General features: G+C 38.1%; 1 protein-coding gene across 2 annotated transcripts in view; it reads right to left on the reverse strand.

Moving 5' to 3' along the window:
- Window positions 1-1,302: 1,302 nt before the first annotated feature.
- Window positions 1,303-17,063, reverse strand: part of LRRC8C (leucine rich repeat containing 8 family, member C) — a 38,977-nt gene continuing 23,216 nt past the window's right edge. For both annotated transcript variants that reach the window (XM_011995588.1, XM_011995589.1), the window contains exon 2: window positions 1,303-8,149. In XM_011995588.1, the coding sequence (XP_011850978.1) occupies window positions 5,876-8,149 (2,274 nt within the window). In that variant the 3' untranslated portion in view covers window positions 1,303-5,875. The remainder of the gene's footprint in view (window positions 8,150-17,063) is intronic.

Raw genomic sequence — 17,063 nt, forward strand, 5'->3', positions numbered from 1 at the left:
TGTAAAGGATTGAAAAAAGCCCATTTTCTACTTATTCTCAAACTTTATAACAGAAAAATCCATGGATTAAAATAATCGTAACGGCCAATTTGGTTTACATGTTTGATAACATCATTGCCTACCTTGTATCTTTTATGCAAAATATTCAAACTCTGAGAATATTCTATCACTTATGATATGCCTGATCATATAACTATTTTATTTGTCCTTAAATGTGTTCAAATATGTTTAAATGTGAAACCTACAGTATGGTCTGCATTCAAATATCTATGCTCACACAAAATTATGTAGCTAATGAACAGCTTTCACTTTTTTCCTACTTGCAAATTTAGGATGACATTCAAACTTACATTCAGAAATATGCGGGCCTTGTGCTCTGACAGTATAAATACTCCACTGAGTCTCAAATGAACTTTAATAACTTCCTTTTTATGCATTTACTTCTCTACCCAAATGAAAAGTTTATGTTGCTAGCCAATAGTAACTAATAACTAAATGAATTTAAAAATTTTCAGAATTTATCTCAATACTGTGTAAGTGAAAGGACTAGAAGATGGGACAGTGGAGAATGGCAGCGGGCAGAGTTTTTTCTGTACGTGCATATTGCACTGAAATCACTAGATGTCTCTAATCTATTGCATTCCCTAGCTCTTGTCTCCAGAATTTCTCCAGAGCTCTCACATGATCTCTTCTAATTTCTGCTACTCACACTTACATAGCCTCTCCCATCACACTCACCACCCTTCCTTATCTCAACAATCCTTCTCCAGAGGGCTGATGATCAGTAAAATAAACACTATTATTAATAAAAATATGTAAAGTGACTATTTAACTTTGAAAATTACCCATCATTTCTTATGCATAAGTGGTCATAAAGTTTCCTTGTAGAGGGCTTCCCTAAGCCTGGAGTGAATGTGGCTAATTAGAGGAGGCCTCCTAGCTGTGCAGGATCATGCCGATTCCTTTAAGTAACCACAGTCATTACTATAAGACTATTTACTGAAAGCTAAGCTGGACAGCCATTGTACAATCTGATCTGGCAAATGCATAGAAATTGCACTCCAGATTACATATTAAGGCACTAATTACCCAAATGAAACTCCAGGGGCACCTTAGGTAGATACAGTAGAGTGAATTAAGGAAGGAAATAATTAGTCACAATTACAGAAACTAGCTCTACACAAAGTGAAAGAATGCATGCAGCTTATTTCCTGCAGAGAAAAGGGAGCCTTAGTAATAGTTTAAGAAAAGCAAATGATAAACATGATTTCTAAAAATGAGTGAGAGAGGGACAAATCTCTATTTTAAGTTATAAAAATGACTTTATTTTTCTGTTTCTATGTACTACATATCCAAATAACATTAAGACATTTTATCATGAGTTTGCACTATGACAAATCAACTTTCAAGCATTTTCTTGACAGTTCAGTTTTGCCAGCATTTGACATACATACAGACAGAGTAAACAAAGGGCAAAAAGAAAACTGAATGAGCGCATAAGGCATGGAGTTTGAACTCCAATAAAAATATTCATTAAAGAGGAAGAATAAAGTTGGGGGTGGAGAGAGGTATTCCAAAGAAAGAAACAAATTTCCATCACATTAAAAACCATGCATAGGAACTGTTATCAAACACAGCCAAGAAATTAAGTTTTCCAAATGTATATACCCCCCTTTCAAGGTATTCTGATAAAAAAATTCCTTCGGGCAGGGGGAGATCCTCCTCCACCTTTCAAAAATGAGCTTAAGGATGCTACCTTTATCGGTGAGTGACTTTGGGAAGATGGAATGAGTGGATGCTTAGTTTAGACGGCTGGCAGGAAACTTTCAGAAGCATGTCACTGAGACCTAAATCTTATAAAATCATGGCAGGTCTGGTGAAGACTATCCAAGTTTTCTTGCAATGTTTCTAAGTAAAAAGAAAAGATGAGAAAATTTTCTTGATCTTTTAGGCAGTCTCCTAAGAACCAAACTGTTTAGATAATTTGTTTTGCTCACTTGAGGTTAGTATGGAACGCTATCCTGAGTTACTAAGATCCTACTAACAATGTGACTGTTTGAATCACATTATCACATTCAGAATTCATAGAAGAATGTTAATTGAATCTTAATTTAGTCTCTAAAAGCAAAGTGGAATTATATTGAAATTGACCTTATCTGTTCACTACTAAATACTGCTGACACTTTTTATAACGATGGATTAGGAATGTTTGCTGTTGAAATAAATCATTTCTATTGATCAGGTATTTGGTATGAAATTAGATTAGAGGGTAAAAGAAACTACTTAAAGAATGAACTTTTCTTATAATAGAAAATAAATAACAGCACAACCCTTCTTGGGGGAAGTGTTAGTAAGAGATATAATGATTTTGTTTTTTCTTTTTTAGTATCAGAAATCCTGAAATAGTATACTGTAAGAATTTGGACTTCACTTACCCCAAGTAAATACAAGGAAGATTTTTGTCTAAGACCCTCTCACAAAGACGACTTGAGAGCCAGGTAAATGGCTACATCTGAACAAAATACTCATAGCAGGTGTGTTTTCCAAGTCTTTCTGAAAAAGCAGTACCTACTGCATACGATGCAATGTATATTGTTGAAACTCCTTTAAATAGATGGGAAATACAATGGCAGGGGGAGGAGTGGGTGAAGAATAAGAAAAACTTACACTTGAAATAAGAGATTTCATTGTATCAAGAATCTTTATATTAAAAGAGCTGTATTAAAAAAAAAAAAAAGCAAATCAAACCCAACACATAACAAGAAAATGCAATAGTTTCTGAGGTGTGGTCTTCTTTGGTGAGTTCTATTGGGATATACTTATATGTTCTCTTTCAACCAGGCCATCACCAAACAACTGTTTGTTCTGTACTTAACAATTAAAACTGACAAAAAGACTTATCCATCATGAGCTTCAAGCAGCCATAGGAGTTAAGAACACATATGGTGCTTTTATATTTACACAAGCAATTTCTCACGAGTCCTATAGAGATTGGGGAAATAGAGCTATATTAGTTATTCCTTTTTAGAAAGAGCACTTGTAAAATACAGAAAGTGATTAGATAAATATCCCTCTATACTGAATTGATCAGTTAAAGAACTTTAGAAAAGTCAGCAGTTCATTACCTGAGTTTCCCATTTAAAGGCTAAATAGTAATTAAATGTGTTTTACTTAAGTGAACAAAAACTTACAATATTAAAAAGGGCCAGTGGCAGAAAATTTAGACTCAAAATTAAGTTTGAGACTTCTGAAGGTTTATAAAATCTAATAGGAATATCTGAATTTTCCTTCTTAGTTATAGCATGAAGTCACAGAGCTATACTGACTTACTAAATGTTATCAAAACTTAGGTTGGGGGTCAGCTTGCAAAATCATTAAAAACCAAATCAATATTTTTTGGAATTTTGAGCAAATTTTTACAAGTGATAAAAATGAATTATTAGTGACCTCAGTTACGAACCCATATGAGATTTTTAGTTAACACCAGATAAAGACTTCAGCAGAAGCGTGATTTTTAACCTGAAGAGATCCCTTTTGAAGGGTAATATAGAAAATACCTATAAATTTTATCCAGAAAAATAGTGCACCCGGTGTTTTGCCAGCAGTTACCTAAGCTTGCCTTTCAACAAGGTATTTTTGTCATGCTCAACCATGGACAATCGGGCAACAAATTATTTGTTTAAAACAGATAGGGCTATGTTTCTAAATACAACACACTGTTCAAACTCAGGATTCCAACAATATTCTGAAATTGAATATTTTATCATACAAGAACTATAACCATGTTATTATTGTGAGCACATTATTTCAATTTCGGGTCTAAATTAATCAGCAAAATCACCATTCTAAAACATTAACATAGAGCAGAAACTTAAAACACTTTGGTCTGTATAATTAGATTATTAAACAAATCAAAAGAATCTCTTTCCCTAATGCTTCACCCCATGATGTATCGTAAAGTTGAAAACACAACTGAGGCACACATTTCTGAGGAGCAATTTCCATCACTGGTTTCTGTATACGAGTCAAAGTAGCATTGGGTCAATTCACCCAAGGAGCAATTTTAAAAAACAACATTTGGAAAACCCAAAGCATCTTTCTACTTTCTTTCATTGTTAAGTCACAAAACTTACTATGACCAGTCCAGAGCTCAGAAAATGGTCAATATGAATTTGGTACATAAAACAAAGTTCTCATAATCAATGGTTCTGGTTCTGGGTCAAGGGCACAAATAGTGTATTTCATTTTCCTGTTCTACATGCTTAATAGTCAGTGAAATACTTTGCCCAAGAGCCCATGCTATGTTGGATTTTAAGTACAAAGGTAAATAAAAGCTCTGCTGATGGTCAGGCAAAAATTATTGCTAAGCAACAACCACTTAGCAATGTATTCACACTTCAATGAACGATTTTAGATGAGATACATATTTTAAGCCAGAGAGCAGATGGAGTTCCCGTGCTTGTAGCACTAGTATTCACAGCAAGGGCAGGCTTGAGGGAAATCGATTACTATCCAGTCATCCCTCAGTATCATGGGGAATTGATTTCAGGATGCCTTCGGACACCAAAATCTGAGGATGTTCAAATCCTCGATATAAAATGGTGCAGAAATTGCATATAACCTATGCACATCCTCCCATACACTTTAAATTATTTCTAGGTAATTTATAATACCTAAAACAATGTAAATGCTATTTAAATAGTTGTTACACTGTATTGTTTAGGGAATAATGACAAGGAAAAAGTCTGTACATATTCAGCACAGACACGACTTTCTTTTTGAATATTTTCCATCTACAGTTGGTAGAATCCACAGATGCAGAACCCACAAGTACGGAAGGCTGACTGTATATATAACTGGATTATTTTGTGCAACAGGCAAAATTTGAATAGATTATCACTGCCACACTGTGCTGAGAAAAGGAGAGGGCCTCACTGGAGCACACCAGCTCTTTAACAGGGTGCTTTAGTAAATTTGTTTTCCATCTGATGCAGACGCATATCAAGATATGAAAGATGATTAAATTACTCAAAAACCAGGCTTCTAATTCTATGATTTTTAAATGTAATTACCTACTAGAATATTAAAATAAATCTAGGTTCTCCAAGGTTGTTCACCAGTACTACATAGCAGTATTGAGATTAAGGTGGGAGGAGCCTCTGTATTTAGGTTTTAAATATTTTTAAAATGTTGGTAAAATGCAAATAAGTTAAATGATAAAGGACTAATTCAAACATACCAGCCACTAAAGATTATTTTCTTCACTCACAAAAACCTTGCCTAAGGATAACAAGAACTGTCAGGTATATGAAATAATACAATTTAGGGTTTTGTTGGAGGCAGGGGGACATTTAACATACTCTATGACAATGCACTTATGTGAAGTTCCACTGAATGAAGGTCTTGGCCAATGGAGAAGGCAGCTGGTATTAAAATAACTAGCACAGATTCCTTGATACACACACAATGAAAACAAAAATAAGAAACCTGTACAGGTGTAAACAAGTTAAAAATGGCCTTGGCAAAATATCTTCCTCTATTTAAAAAATGCCAAAAAGCATGCAACTTATAATTCCCTCCTTTCCACAAGAATGAACTAAAAAACAAAAACAAAAAAACAAATGGAACCATCTCTTTCTGTCAGTAGATAATAGATACATTGTGTTTCAAGACAAATAAAACTTTAAAATATTAATATTGAAAAAATACAATTAAATTTTTATTAAAAATACATACTCCTTACGCAATCTTTGTGTACATTTTGTTTTGTGTGAAAAGGAAAAAAAAATAAAATAGGAAAGGCATTAAGACTACCTAATTATTCATACTGTATTTGGTAGAAGCGTGTTTCAGTCAAACTTTAACGAAAAATAAGTTATTCTGTTTTCATTTGCTCCCGGACATCAGAAGGCAGAGTTTCAAACAGAGCATCTTCCACAACTAAACCAGCTCGCTTCAGAGCCCGACAGTCACCCAGTTCAGGAGGGAGGATTTCAAAGTGATTACCTTTTACATCTAAGTAGGAAAGAAATAGTAAATTTCCAATTTTCGGTGAAAGTACAGATAGGCTGTTTTTCCCAATCTTCAGAGTTTTAAGTTTCTTGCAGAAGTAGAGTTCATCTGGAAGGCTTTCCACTTTATTACACGTGATGGAAAAATACTGTAAACTTTGTAGAACTCCGATTTCAGGTGGGATAAATCGAATGTCATTGTACGATAAGTCCAAGTATCGGATCTTGTTGCATAGGAAGAGGTGGGAAGGCAGCACCTCTATTTTATTGTGACTAAAGGACAGGCGTTCCAGGCTGGTGAGTTTCTTTATATGCTCCGGGATGTAAGTGATGCTGTTATGCCACAGTTTTAGCACTGTCAACTTTCTCAAGTGCTGAAAGCTAACGATTTCTTCTATAGATTTCAGATTGTTTTCCTTCAGGTCCAATTCCTGGAGGCTGAGTAGGCTGAACACAGCATGAGGAATACGCTCCAGGTCACAGTGGACCAACTCTAGCTCTGTCAGATTGGTCATCTTCTTTAAGTTGTTGAGCATCACCAGCTTGGTACCATCATTATGTATGCACATCTTCTGGAGATGGCTGGAAACATCAACCACTGCCTGAGGGATTTTGGAAACATTGCTTTTGATAGAGAGAATTTTAAGGCTTTTGAGATCCCGCAGAGACTCCAGGGTGACATTTCTGGAAATATCATGACTTAGAGAGCCAACTAGGTACAGCTCTTCCAGATTTCGGAGCCCATACATCCAGGGGGGGAGTTCCCTCATGTCATCAAACTTGACGCTCAAGACCTTGAGGTTTTCCTTCAGGAAAGAGAGCGCCGCACTGTGGATTTTGACAGAACATTGGTGCAGAGAGAGCTCCTGAAGATTGTCTAGCTGTGCAATGGTGGCAGGTATCATTACGTTCTTAATGATTTCAAGTTTTAGAGATTGCAACTCTGTGATTTCAAAAACAGTGTCTGGAAGGCCAGAGAGCATGATAAGGGGCAATTCCAGTCGATTATGGGCATTTGTCTGTAGCTTCTGCCTCAGTTTATCAGGAGTCCATTCGTTATTTAAGTTCAGCTGCTTTAATTTGTTTTCACTGACTTCAGACAGGAACACTGCAAATCTCTTGGAATAGAGAGGGTCATACTGATCTATCATATGAAGCATAAAAGCAAAGTCATTTTTCACATCTGGAATATCATCAATTCCAGTCTCCTGCCGGACATACTCAAAGGAATATTCCCGTAGAGAACGGTAGAACAGCCAGTATAAGGTATAAAGGCACGTCAATCCATAGATACTAACAAAGCACAGATAGCAAAAGGACAGCTTTGAAAACAAGTGTGCCATGGTATGATTGCAAGAAAAGTTTTTATATCCAGTCATGTCCTGAATGTCCACATTACAGTCCACTGTAAACTGGACCTTGGAAACCAGAGCACTATTATATGCAATGATGATTAGGAATTTGATAACCTTAAGTACAGTCTGGCGAACATACATGGCATATAGAATATCACCTTCTTCCACATGCAGCCTGAACTTCTTCACCTTCTCAAATAAGGCCTTCGCCTGCTCACCTTCCTTTTTATCCAGAGCCCCTGCAGTGGATTTATCAACCACAAACTTCTCAGGAATGGACTTTAAAGACTGAGAGTTGACCAGGCTGCCTTCTGGACCAGATTGGGTGGTGTTGGACCTGTTCATGTTGTTCTTCCTGTTGTCCTTTTCTTCTGAGTCCTCCCCAGACACTTCAGATAAAGCCCGTGTGGTCCAAGGAGAATCAAAACACTTCCCCAGAATGGAGATGAAATGTTCGATTTTGGAGCTGGAGCCAGGGAATTTGAACCAAAAGTTACTGCAGAGCATAAAGACCAAGGTATGGATGAGGACAAGGTAAGGGAAATACTTGGCATACCAGTGGAGGGCTCGCTCATAACACATCTGGTTTATAAAGCTGTACTGCTGAAGGTCCAAATCTGTCTTCAGGCCTTTCATCTCCACAGTGATGGGGTTAGCAGGAGATGGTTTAGGTGGAGGCAGTGGAGTGGTACTGGCAACTGCTTGAGAGACATTCGAAAGGGAAGAGTGGTTCTGAGCAGGCTGCACTCTTTTCGGAAGGCAGATTATCTTGTCTTGCATGACCTGAAACACAGAAATAATATTTTCAAATTATATTACTCAAAGAGCTTTCATAATATCATTACTGCAAGGAAAGCATCAGTAACATCCAATAAATGTCCATTTCCTCTGCCTGGAGAATACAACGTTCAATTCCAGCACCAAGATTTTATTCTTAGCTCATATATTGGAAAAATGAAATATCTGACTTTGTTCATCATGTCTAAGTTATGACATAAAACAGTGGTTTTTCAGGTCATAGAACAACTCACAAGAAAATAAATATTTAGGGAACATTCATGTGTTTTAAAAAATTAGCAGCCAGCCGCAGTGACTCACAACTGTAATCCAAGCACTTTGTGAGGTCAAGGCGGGTGGATCACCTGAGATCAGGAGTTTGAAACCAGCCTGGCCAACATGGTGAAACCCTGTCTGGACTAAAAATACAAAAATTAGCTGGGTGTGGTGAGTGCCTGTAATTCCAGGTACTTGGGAGGCTGAGGTAGGAGAATTGCTTGAACCCAGGAGGTGGAGGTTGCAGTGAGCCGAGATCGTGCCACTGCACTTCAACATGGGTGACAAGAGCAAAACTTTGTCTCAAAAAACAAAAAAAAAATTAGCAATTCTCTCACTGGATTCTGGGAGAATCAGTCATCGATCTGGGAAGTATATCACCTTCTCAGACTCAATCTTGAGTTAGATGTCCCCAAAGATTGTATCAGTCTGTGTATGAGAAGCAGAAAGATAAGAACGAGGAACTACGAAAGAAATTCCTGTCTTGTTTCCCCCTTCTTTTTCTACACATATTCTAGACTGTATGTATAGATTAATATGAATGAATGTAATGGAAATTTTGCTAAGCTTTTATAAAAACTATTCCTTCAGAGAGAGAGAAAAAAATACAGAAGTGTTTAATAGTAAAATAATTGTTTAGGTTTGCTAGCGTTTCACACAAAATATTACATTGAGAACCACCATCCTTCTACCAATGCTTTAGTTTGTTGAAAAGAATATTAAGCTGTAAGAATGTCCAGCCGACTCAAAAAATTGCAATTTGGGAAAGAGAGAATGAATGCACCCTTTCTGAAGATAAGGTAGGATGTGACAGAATACACATTGAATCGACCTAGAGGAATCATCTTCAGGAGGAGGCCCATGTAAGTGGAACTCTATGAACAAAAAGCTGATAATTCAAAGGAAGAACAACCAAAGAGAATTCAGCAATGACATGTGGAATTAATAATGCAGGGAAAGTCTATTTGTACCTTAAAATGTCAAATGGCTGGAAATCCACAAGGTTTAGTGATTCTGCACCAATAGTGGTTAGTGATTTTGCCACATCAAAGTCCTTTACCTTGATTATAGGCATAGAAACTGAACCCGTTGTAAAGTGGTCTGCTATAGCATGGTAAGGTGACCACAAGCTGGTGACAAGGGAACTAGCATCCCACCATATAGAAGCATGAGGCTGACGACAGAGTGAAGCACCCAACACTTTGTAAAGTGTCTGGTACATGGAAGACCACCAGTGTATATTTGCTGAGAAAGGAAATGAATCCAAAATTGCCAATAGTCCTTCCAGTTCAGGGTTGTTATCAGTCTGGGTGTGCAGGACACCTCTTCCAGGAATGAAGATGAAGATGGTGATTACAGTGATGACAGCAGCAAACTTCTGTTGTGCTTAATATGCAACTGACCATCTTTTCATAAAGTCATGGGCATTAATTCTGTTAATTGCCCTCTTAATCAGATGACAGCAAGTACTCTTATTATTTCCATTTTATAGATGAGGAGACTGAGGCACGGACTCAGGTTAAGTAACTTGCCTAATGTCATCTAGCTCAGAATCACCTAGACCCAGAGCCCATATCCGCATTTTCCCGAATGTCTAGGATTAAGTCAGAAGGATCCCAATTTGACTTTATCTTAACAAATCATTTTGCACAAGCAAGTCACATTTTACGAAAAAGGCTTACTGCTTGCCATGTCCTATGCAGGTAACAAGAAATGAGATTGCGGGAAGAGAGGAGGTTTCACCACAAGATTTATAAAGTTCTGTCTTGGAAGATAAAGCAGGGGGCAACTATTTACTATTTAAATCAAAAGAATGCAGGTAAGAACAACAAATGCGATTGCATTTAGAGGATTCAGATGGCTACTGAGATGTGAGAATTCAGCAGTGGCCTTCAAACATTTCTATTACTTAGAGGAAAATGTTGAGTATGCCTACCCACTATATTTGTGTCTTCCTATAATTAATGAATATTGACATCAATCAATATGTCAATCAAAAAGCTAACTTATTTCAAGTTTAAAATAAATATAGAGAAAAGTTTTCACTTTTATTTCGCATATCAATGGAGCATTCATCATATTTCTCGGGATTCAAGCACCATATTTTGGAAACCCCTCAAATAAAATAAAAACAAAAAACAAACAAACAAAAAACCACCAGGAGAAAGCCCAGACAAATACTAGACTATCTTGAAGAAACATAAAAGAGAAGGGCTTGGGATCATGTTCCAGATGCTTTCCTGTTCATGGTCTCATTTAATGCTCCAACAACTTGGGAAGTAGGCAGAGGGAGGGGGGCCAGAGATCAGCACGGAAAAGGAATGTGCTTCCTTGAGCACATTCTTCAAGAGTGACACCCTTGAACCTATTGTTAATATGACACTGTTAATTATAAGATGAACATACAGGCCAGGCACGGTGGCTCACGCCTGTAATCCCAGCACTTTGGAGACCCAGGCGGGCAGATCACGAGGTCAGGAGATCGAGACCATCCTGGCTAAATGGTGAAACCCCGTCTCTACTAAAAATACAAAAAATTAGCCTGGCGTGATGGCGGGAGCCTGTAGTCCAAGCTACTCGGTAGGCTGAGGCAGGAGAATGGAGTGAACTCGGGAGGCGAAGCTTGCGGTGAGCTGAGATTTCACCACTGCACTCCAGCCTGGGTGACAGAGTGAGACTCTGTCTCAAAAAAAAAAAAAAAAAAAAAAAGCAAATACAGAGGAGGAATCAGTGTAAAAGCAAGATTAAATAGAAGGTAAAAAGGGAGGCATCTTCTCATCTTCTTACGGTGCTAAGTTCCTGCTAAGCAACCAAGTGGGCCCCATTTCTGTACCCCTGCCTGACCCCTTCCTGAGGCTTGCTCCTAATCGAAGAAGATGGTGGACTTCAGGAACTTGGTTGCCGTATAGGATTGTAGGTTACGCACTGTACCAGGGTGCCCAGCTGAAGGGCAAGTGTAGGCTGAAATCTAGCTTGTGTACCTCTCACTCAGCTGTGTGCACTTGGGGTTATGTCCACACAGTGCAACTGCGCTTTTATATTTTGCACAAAAATGTCTAATTAGCTGGAATCTGCCATGCTGGAGAAGTAGGTCACATTCTCTCCATTCTACAGAAGAACAAACTGACCAAGGTTCAGAAAACTTCAGTGACCTGCACATGTTCACGCAGTTAGGAAATGGCAGAACAGGAATTTAAATCTGTCTTTTCTTTCCAGCCTAGTGTTCTTCCACCACTCCCCACATTCTTCTCATTTCACCTAGCTTCTGCTAGGATGGCTTTGTAGAGAACAGCCCAGCGTAGGAAGCTTATACCACAGGCAATCTCCAGAAGTTCTGTTCACTCTTTTGACTTCATATTTCTCTTTCATTCCTTCATGAAGATATTTTTTGAAGCGTGCCTACTCAAATCTTGGGAGAATAAAGACAGTGATCTATTTTCTAAAAGCTGTTAATCACCCAGAAATGAGCCCTGAGAAGAAAATAATACTGGAATTTAGGCACTAAGAACAGTAGCATCTCATGCTGCTGAGGGAACACATCACAAGAAGACTCCTGCGGAGAGGCAGCTCTGAGTAGAATTCCAAAAGAATGTGAGGGCTGGCTGTCAAATCCAGGACTACAAAAAGAAACAGCCAGGTTAAGAGGTCCAACAGTAAACAGTATGAAGATTCAAACAGTGCCATAGCTACAAGAGAGAGGAAGTTACCCTCCGTGTTAAATAGAAACTGTATTTCTGAACACTGCAATGTTGGGAAGAACTGGGAAAAGGATCAGAATTTTCAAAGAGAATAATAAGGAAAAAAAAATAAGGCAGGCAGGCTTCTTCTTTCTTCTCTTCTTTCTTCTTTTTCCTTCTTCTTCCATCTCCTTCTCCTTTTCCTCCTTCTTCTTTTAAAAAAAAAGGTTAAATGTGTTTTTGCCATGTCTGTTTAACAGTAGCCTGTGAGAATTAGGAAGTTTTTGTTTCATCTTTCCTATCCTTTTGAGAAGTCTGCCTAATCAGACCTATACTTCACGTTTCTTTTTCTTTACACAGTAATTTAAAGATCAGGGTGGAAAATAAGCCTTAAAGAAAGACTACAAAACAAATCTCAAAAGAATAGTTGTAGGGTTTCAGGCTGTTGGTACAGGACTAAGAAAGAGTGCTTGGAGTAGGGGCAGGGAGAAAGTGCCCAACTGCATCCCCTTCTACAAAGCCCCGAGGCTCAGTTCATCACCAGCAGCTCATCCACACATATTATCACATGGAGGAATTCCACCATTTTCTTTCAAGGACAACTCTCAGCTGCTTTTGGAGGAAAAAAGCTTGAGAATAGAGTTACATGGCATCTGTATGTAGGAAGAGGGAAAGAAAAAGGGGGAAGAAATTGGGGGAAGACGTGAAGAAAAAAAATCAAAATGAATAAGAGAACCTGATCCAAAATGCATAAAAGTGAGAAAAATTAATATTCTAAAAGCTGCTATGAGAATTCTGAGAATTCTTTGAATGAAATCATTTATGGTAACGAAAATGTCTAAGTGAAGGAGGAAAAGAGGGACACAGAAGAATGAGACACTGAGAGCAAGGGTCGGATTAAGCCAAGGCACAAAGAGACAGCTAAACTGCCTACTTTACATTGGAGTGAACAGGCTTGGAAGTAGGAGGAGGTGAATCAGGAGAACATGGACAGGCTAGAAGGGAAGAAGAAAATTAGGTCAAGCCACACAGCAGGTGGTTGGAGTATATGCTCATTATTTCTATTTTGAGATACAAATACCTTTCAATCTTTCTCAAATCTTTAGTAAAATCTGTTACACACATACACACTCACACACACACCCCAGCCACACCTTTTATGAATGCATTTTGTAGAATCACAGCAAATTTCACACCATGATCAAAGTTATACAGAGTTTACCTGGGATAGGTAATCTAAAGGTTTCCATGGAAGCAGAAACTGGGACCATGGGAACCTAATCCTTCTAGGAACCTGCCTGGGGGCATTAGACTGGGGATTGACCCAATATCCTCTGGATCTTTTTTTTTTTGAGACGGAGTCTTGCTGTGTCACCCAGGCTGGAGTGTAGTGGTAGGATCTCAGCTCACTGCAACCTCTGCCTCCTGGGTTAAAGTAATTTTTCTGCCTCAGCCTCTGAAGTAGCTGGGACTACAGGTGCATGCCACCACACCCGACTAAGTTTTGTATTTTAAGTAGAGATGGGGTTTCACCATATTGGCCAGGCTGGTCTCGAGCTCCTAACCTCGTGATCTGCCCACCTTGGCCTCCCAAAGTACTAGGATTACAGGAGTGAGCCACTGCGCCCTGCTTATCCTCTGGATCTTTAGGAACAACTGACACCAGGAGTATAAAATACTTCTCAAGGCTTCCCAATTAAAGTCCTTGGAGAGAAAAACATACACATAAACTTGTTCCATGACTGTGATAACATCTATGCAGTACTTACAGAAAAGAAACCCAAGGGTTGCAATAATTGGTTAAATGGATTCATTAAAATTTGGATTCTTCAATTCTGATCTGCAAATCATCATATTGAGAAAGCACAACAGCTATTTTTGAAAAGATAAAAGAGGATCTTGAAGATCCTTCCTCAATTCTAAGGTCAATGAAATAAGTTGAATTTCTTACTTTTGCTTTCTATGGGGGAGGGGAAGGGTTTCAAGAGAAGCATAGGCCAAAATTCCAGCTTCCTAAAAAAAGGAACAACCCATCCAAACCTGCCTGAAAATGCTGTTCGAATTAGGAAGAGAAATCAAATATTTTAAATTGTAACTATCAGACTTAGAGATGCATTATTTTTTTTTGAGACGGAGTCTTGCTCTGTCGCCCAGGCTGGAGTGCAGTGGCCGGATCTCAGCTCACTGCAAGTTCCGCCTCCTGGGTTTACGCCATTCTCCTGCCTCAGCCTCCCGAGTAGCTGGGACTACAGGCGCCCGCCACCTCGCCCGGCTAGTTTTTTGTATTATTTTAGTAGAGACGGGGTTTCACCGGATTAGCCAGGATGGTCTCGATCTCCTGACCTCGTGATCCGCCCGTCTCGGCCTCCCAAAGTGCTGGGATTACAGAGAGATTCATTTTAAGTGGAGTATGCGCACACTTTATTGCATACTGAAATACCTTGAATGGTCAATGTGAAATTAGGGCCTTTTAATAGAAATTTTCACTATTTTAAGTCATAATATTTATGGCAACATTTTTGTATGATGTACGTTATTTTAGTCTTAGTCCTTTGTTAGAATCATTGAGACACATCAGGATGACACTTATTTAGGCAGTTGCCAGAAAAGTATGGAAGTGAAAAGCAGAACCCACCTGTGATAACCAGTTGAAAAGGTATCACATTTGCATGAATGAGACACCAAGGGGCTGAGGTTAAAACAAAATAAAACCACTTAGCTTCAGAGAAACTGCCTGAAATAACAAGGAACATATAAACAAAGGCAGCTTATCTATTACATGCCAGACATGTAGAACATAAACGCTGAATTCTGAGTGTGCCTCAGGAAAAGTCAATCATTCTGGAGTAGTATCTACCATATGCCAGTTGTTATGTTTGGGATACCAATAAGAACAAAAAGCCCTTCAAAGTCAAGAACAAGAGTGAGACATCTGAATCAGTAATTAGTGTGACAAGTGCTCAAATTTGTGCTCGTCTTTCACAATAAACTTTACCATCAAATTATGTAGATACAGAAAAAAAAACCCTAGTAGTATTTTTATTGGGATCACTTTACAAGTTAAGAACTGACATGATGTTGAGTCTTCCTCCTTACGGTGTGTGTTTTTTTACTTGTTTGCATCTAATTTTGTGCCTTTCAGGAGTGTTTTATAGTTTTCTCACATAGATTTTGTACATTATGAAGTTATGTCTATGTATTTTATTTTTTTGCTACCGTAAATCTGTCTTTAAAAAAACCATTTATTTATTGTTGAGACAGGGTCTTGCTCTGTTGCCAGGCTGGGGTGCAGGGGCATGATCTTGGCTCACTGCAACCTCCAACTCCCAGGTTCAAGTGCTTTTCCAACCTCAGCCTCCTGAGTGGCTGGGACCACAGGCATGGACCACCATACCTGGCTAATTTTTGTATTTTTTTTGTAGAGATGGGGTTTTACCATGTTGCCCAGGCTGGTCTCAAACTCCTGTGCTCAAAACGATCTGCCCGCCTCGGTCTCCCAAAGTGCTGGGATTACAGGCGTGAGCCACCGCACCAAGCCAAAACATTTATTTTTAACACAGAAGGTAGAGTCCTCCCTTTCCTTCTTCCTATTCCCATTGCCATTCCTTCGTGAGCCCTGATAAGTTTGGTGTATACCATTCCAGATCTATGTCTGTGCATTTACATGTATATAATATATAAACAAATAAGATCTTACTAGATGTATTGTCCCTGCACCTTGAGTTTTTCTCTTTCACAGTATGTCTTGAAGATGTTAATACATTGGCACCTGGATGTCTACTTCATTCTAAGTGCCATGGAATTACATATTGTGGATGTACTATAATTTAGGGAAGACATTCCCATGATGACATGCATGTAGGGAGTTTTGCTACTAAAAAATGTGTTAGTCTCAAAAGGTTACATACTATCTGATTTTACACGGCATTCTGAAAAATAGGACAGAGAGATGAGGACATAGAACAGATCAGAGGTTAAAGGCTGAGGTTGGGGGGTTCATTGCAAAGGTCAGCAGCAGGAATTCTTTGGGGTGTTGAGATTCTTCTGTATCGTGTTTGTGGTGGTGGTTACAAGAACCTGTGCATATTAGAAAACTAAATATATACCTTGTTTAGATAAAGGGTGTATTCTTGAAGATGGGAGGGCGAAACGCTATCTAATATTAACATTACCAGCTTTTCTGGGTTATGTGTGTTATATTATCTTTTAATCTCTATTTTTACTCATAATTTTTTTTAGGTTTCTGCCTTTTGAATTTTTAAAAAACCAAATTAATCACCCCTTTCTTTCTATAAGTGAACTTAATCCATTATTTTGCTCACTCATATTTGGATATTTGCACTTATTTCTAGATTTTTAGTTTTCTTTTATACTTTTCCCTTCTTCTTCCTGCCTTCTGCTGCACTGGTCATTTTTTCTCTATCTCCTATTTCCCACCCAACCCCTTCTCAGCTGGTTAGGAAGACAGCAACTGTATTTCTGATCTTCTAGAGGTTATCTATAATTTCTTAAAATGTACATTTAAAATTTTTAGTATCTCCACACCACTTCCAAGGATATGTTGTAACTACCCACTGAACTATACCGGTTTTTTGTTCTGAGTTTGTGTTTGCTTTCTTTTGAAACACTTTTTTTTTTTTTTCACCATCTGTACTTGTGTTTGTTTATATATTTATTAAATTATGAGTCACTAGTTTTCTTAGATCCCATAACTTCTCCCTGCGTTCATTTTCCTTTTGGTTGAAGCATACACCTTAATAACTCTTAATAAAAGTCTGTGGATAGGAAACTCATATATCTTGTAAGACTGACAATTCCTATATTGCTTTCATTCTTCAGTAATTATTTGGTAAGTTATACAACTCTGTTTTGATAGTAATTTCCTCTCAGCATTTAAAAATATTATTACATTTTCCCTGCCCTGTATTTTTTCTGATGAGAAGCTGGCTGTCAGTTTGTGTTCTTTA

This window comes from Mandrillus leucophaeus, unplaced genomic scaffold, assembly GCF_000951045.1.
Source record: "Mandrillus leucophaeus isolate KB7577 unplaced genomic scaffold, Mleu.le_1.0 Scaffold492, whole genome shotgun sequence".
Lineage (NCBI taxonomy): Eukaryota > Metazoa > Chordata > Mammalia > Primates > Cercopithecidae > Mandrillus > Mandrillus leucophaeus.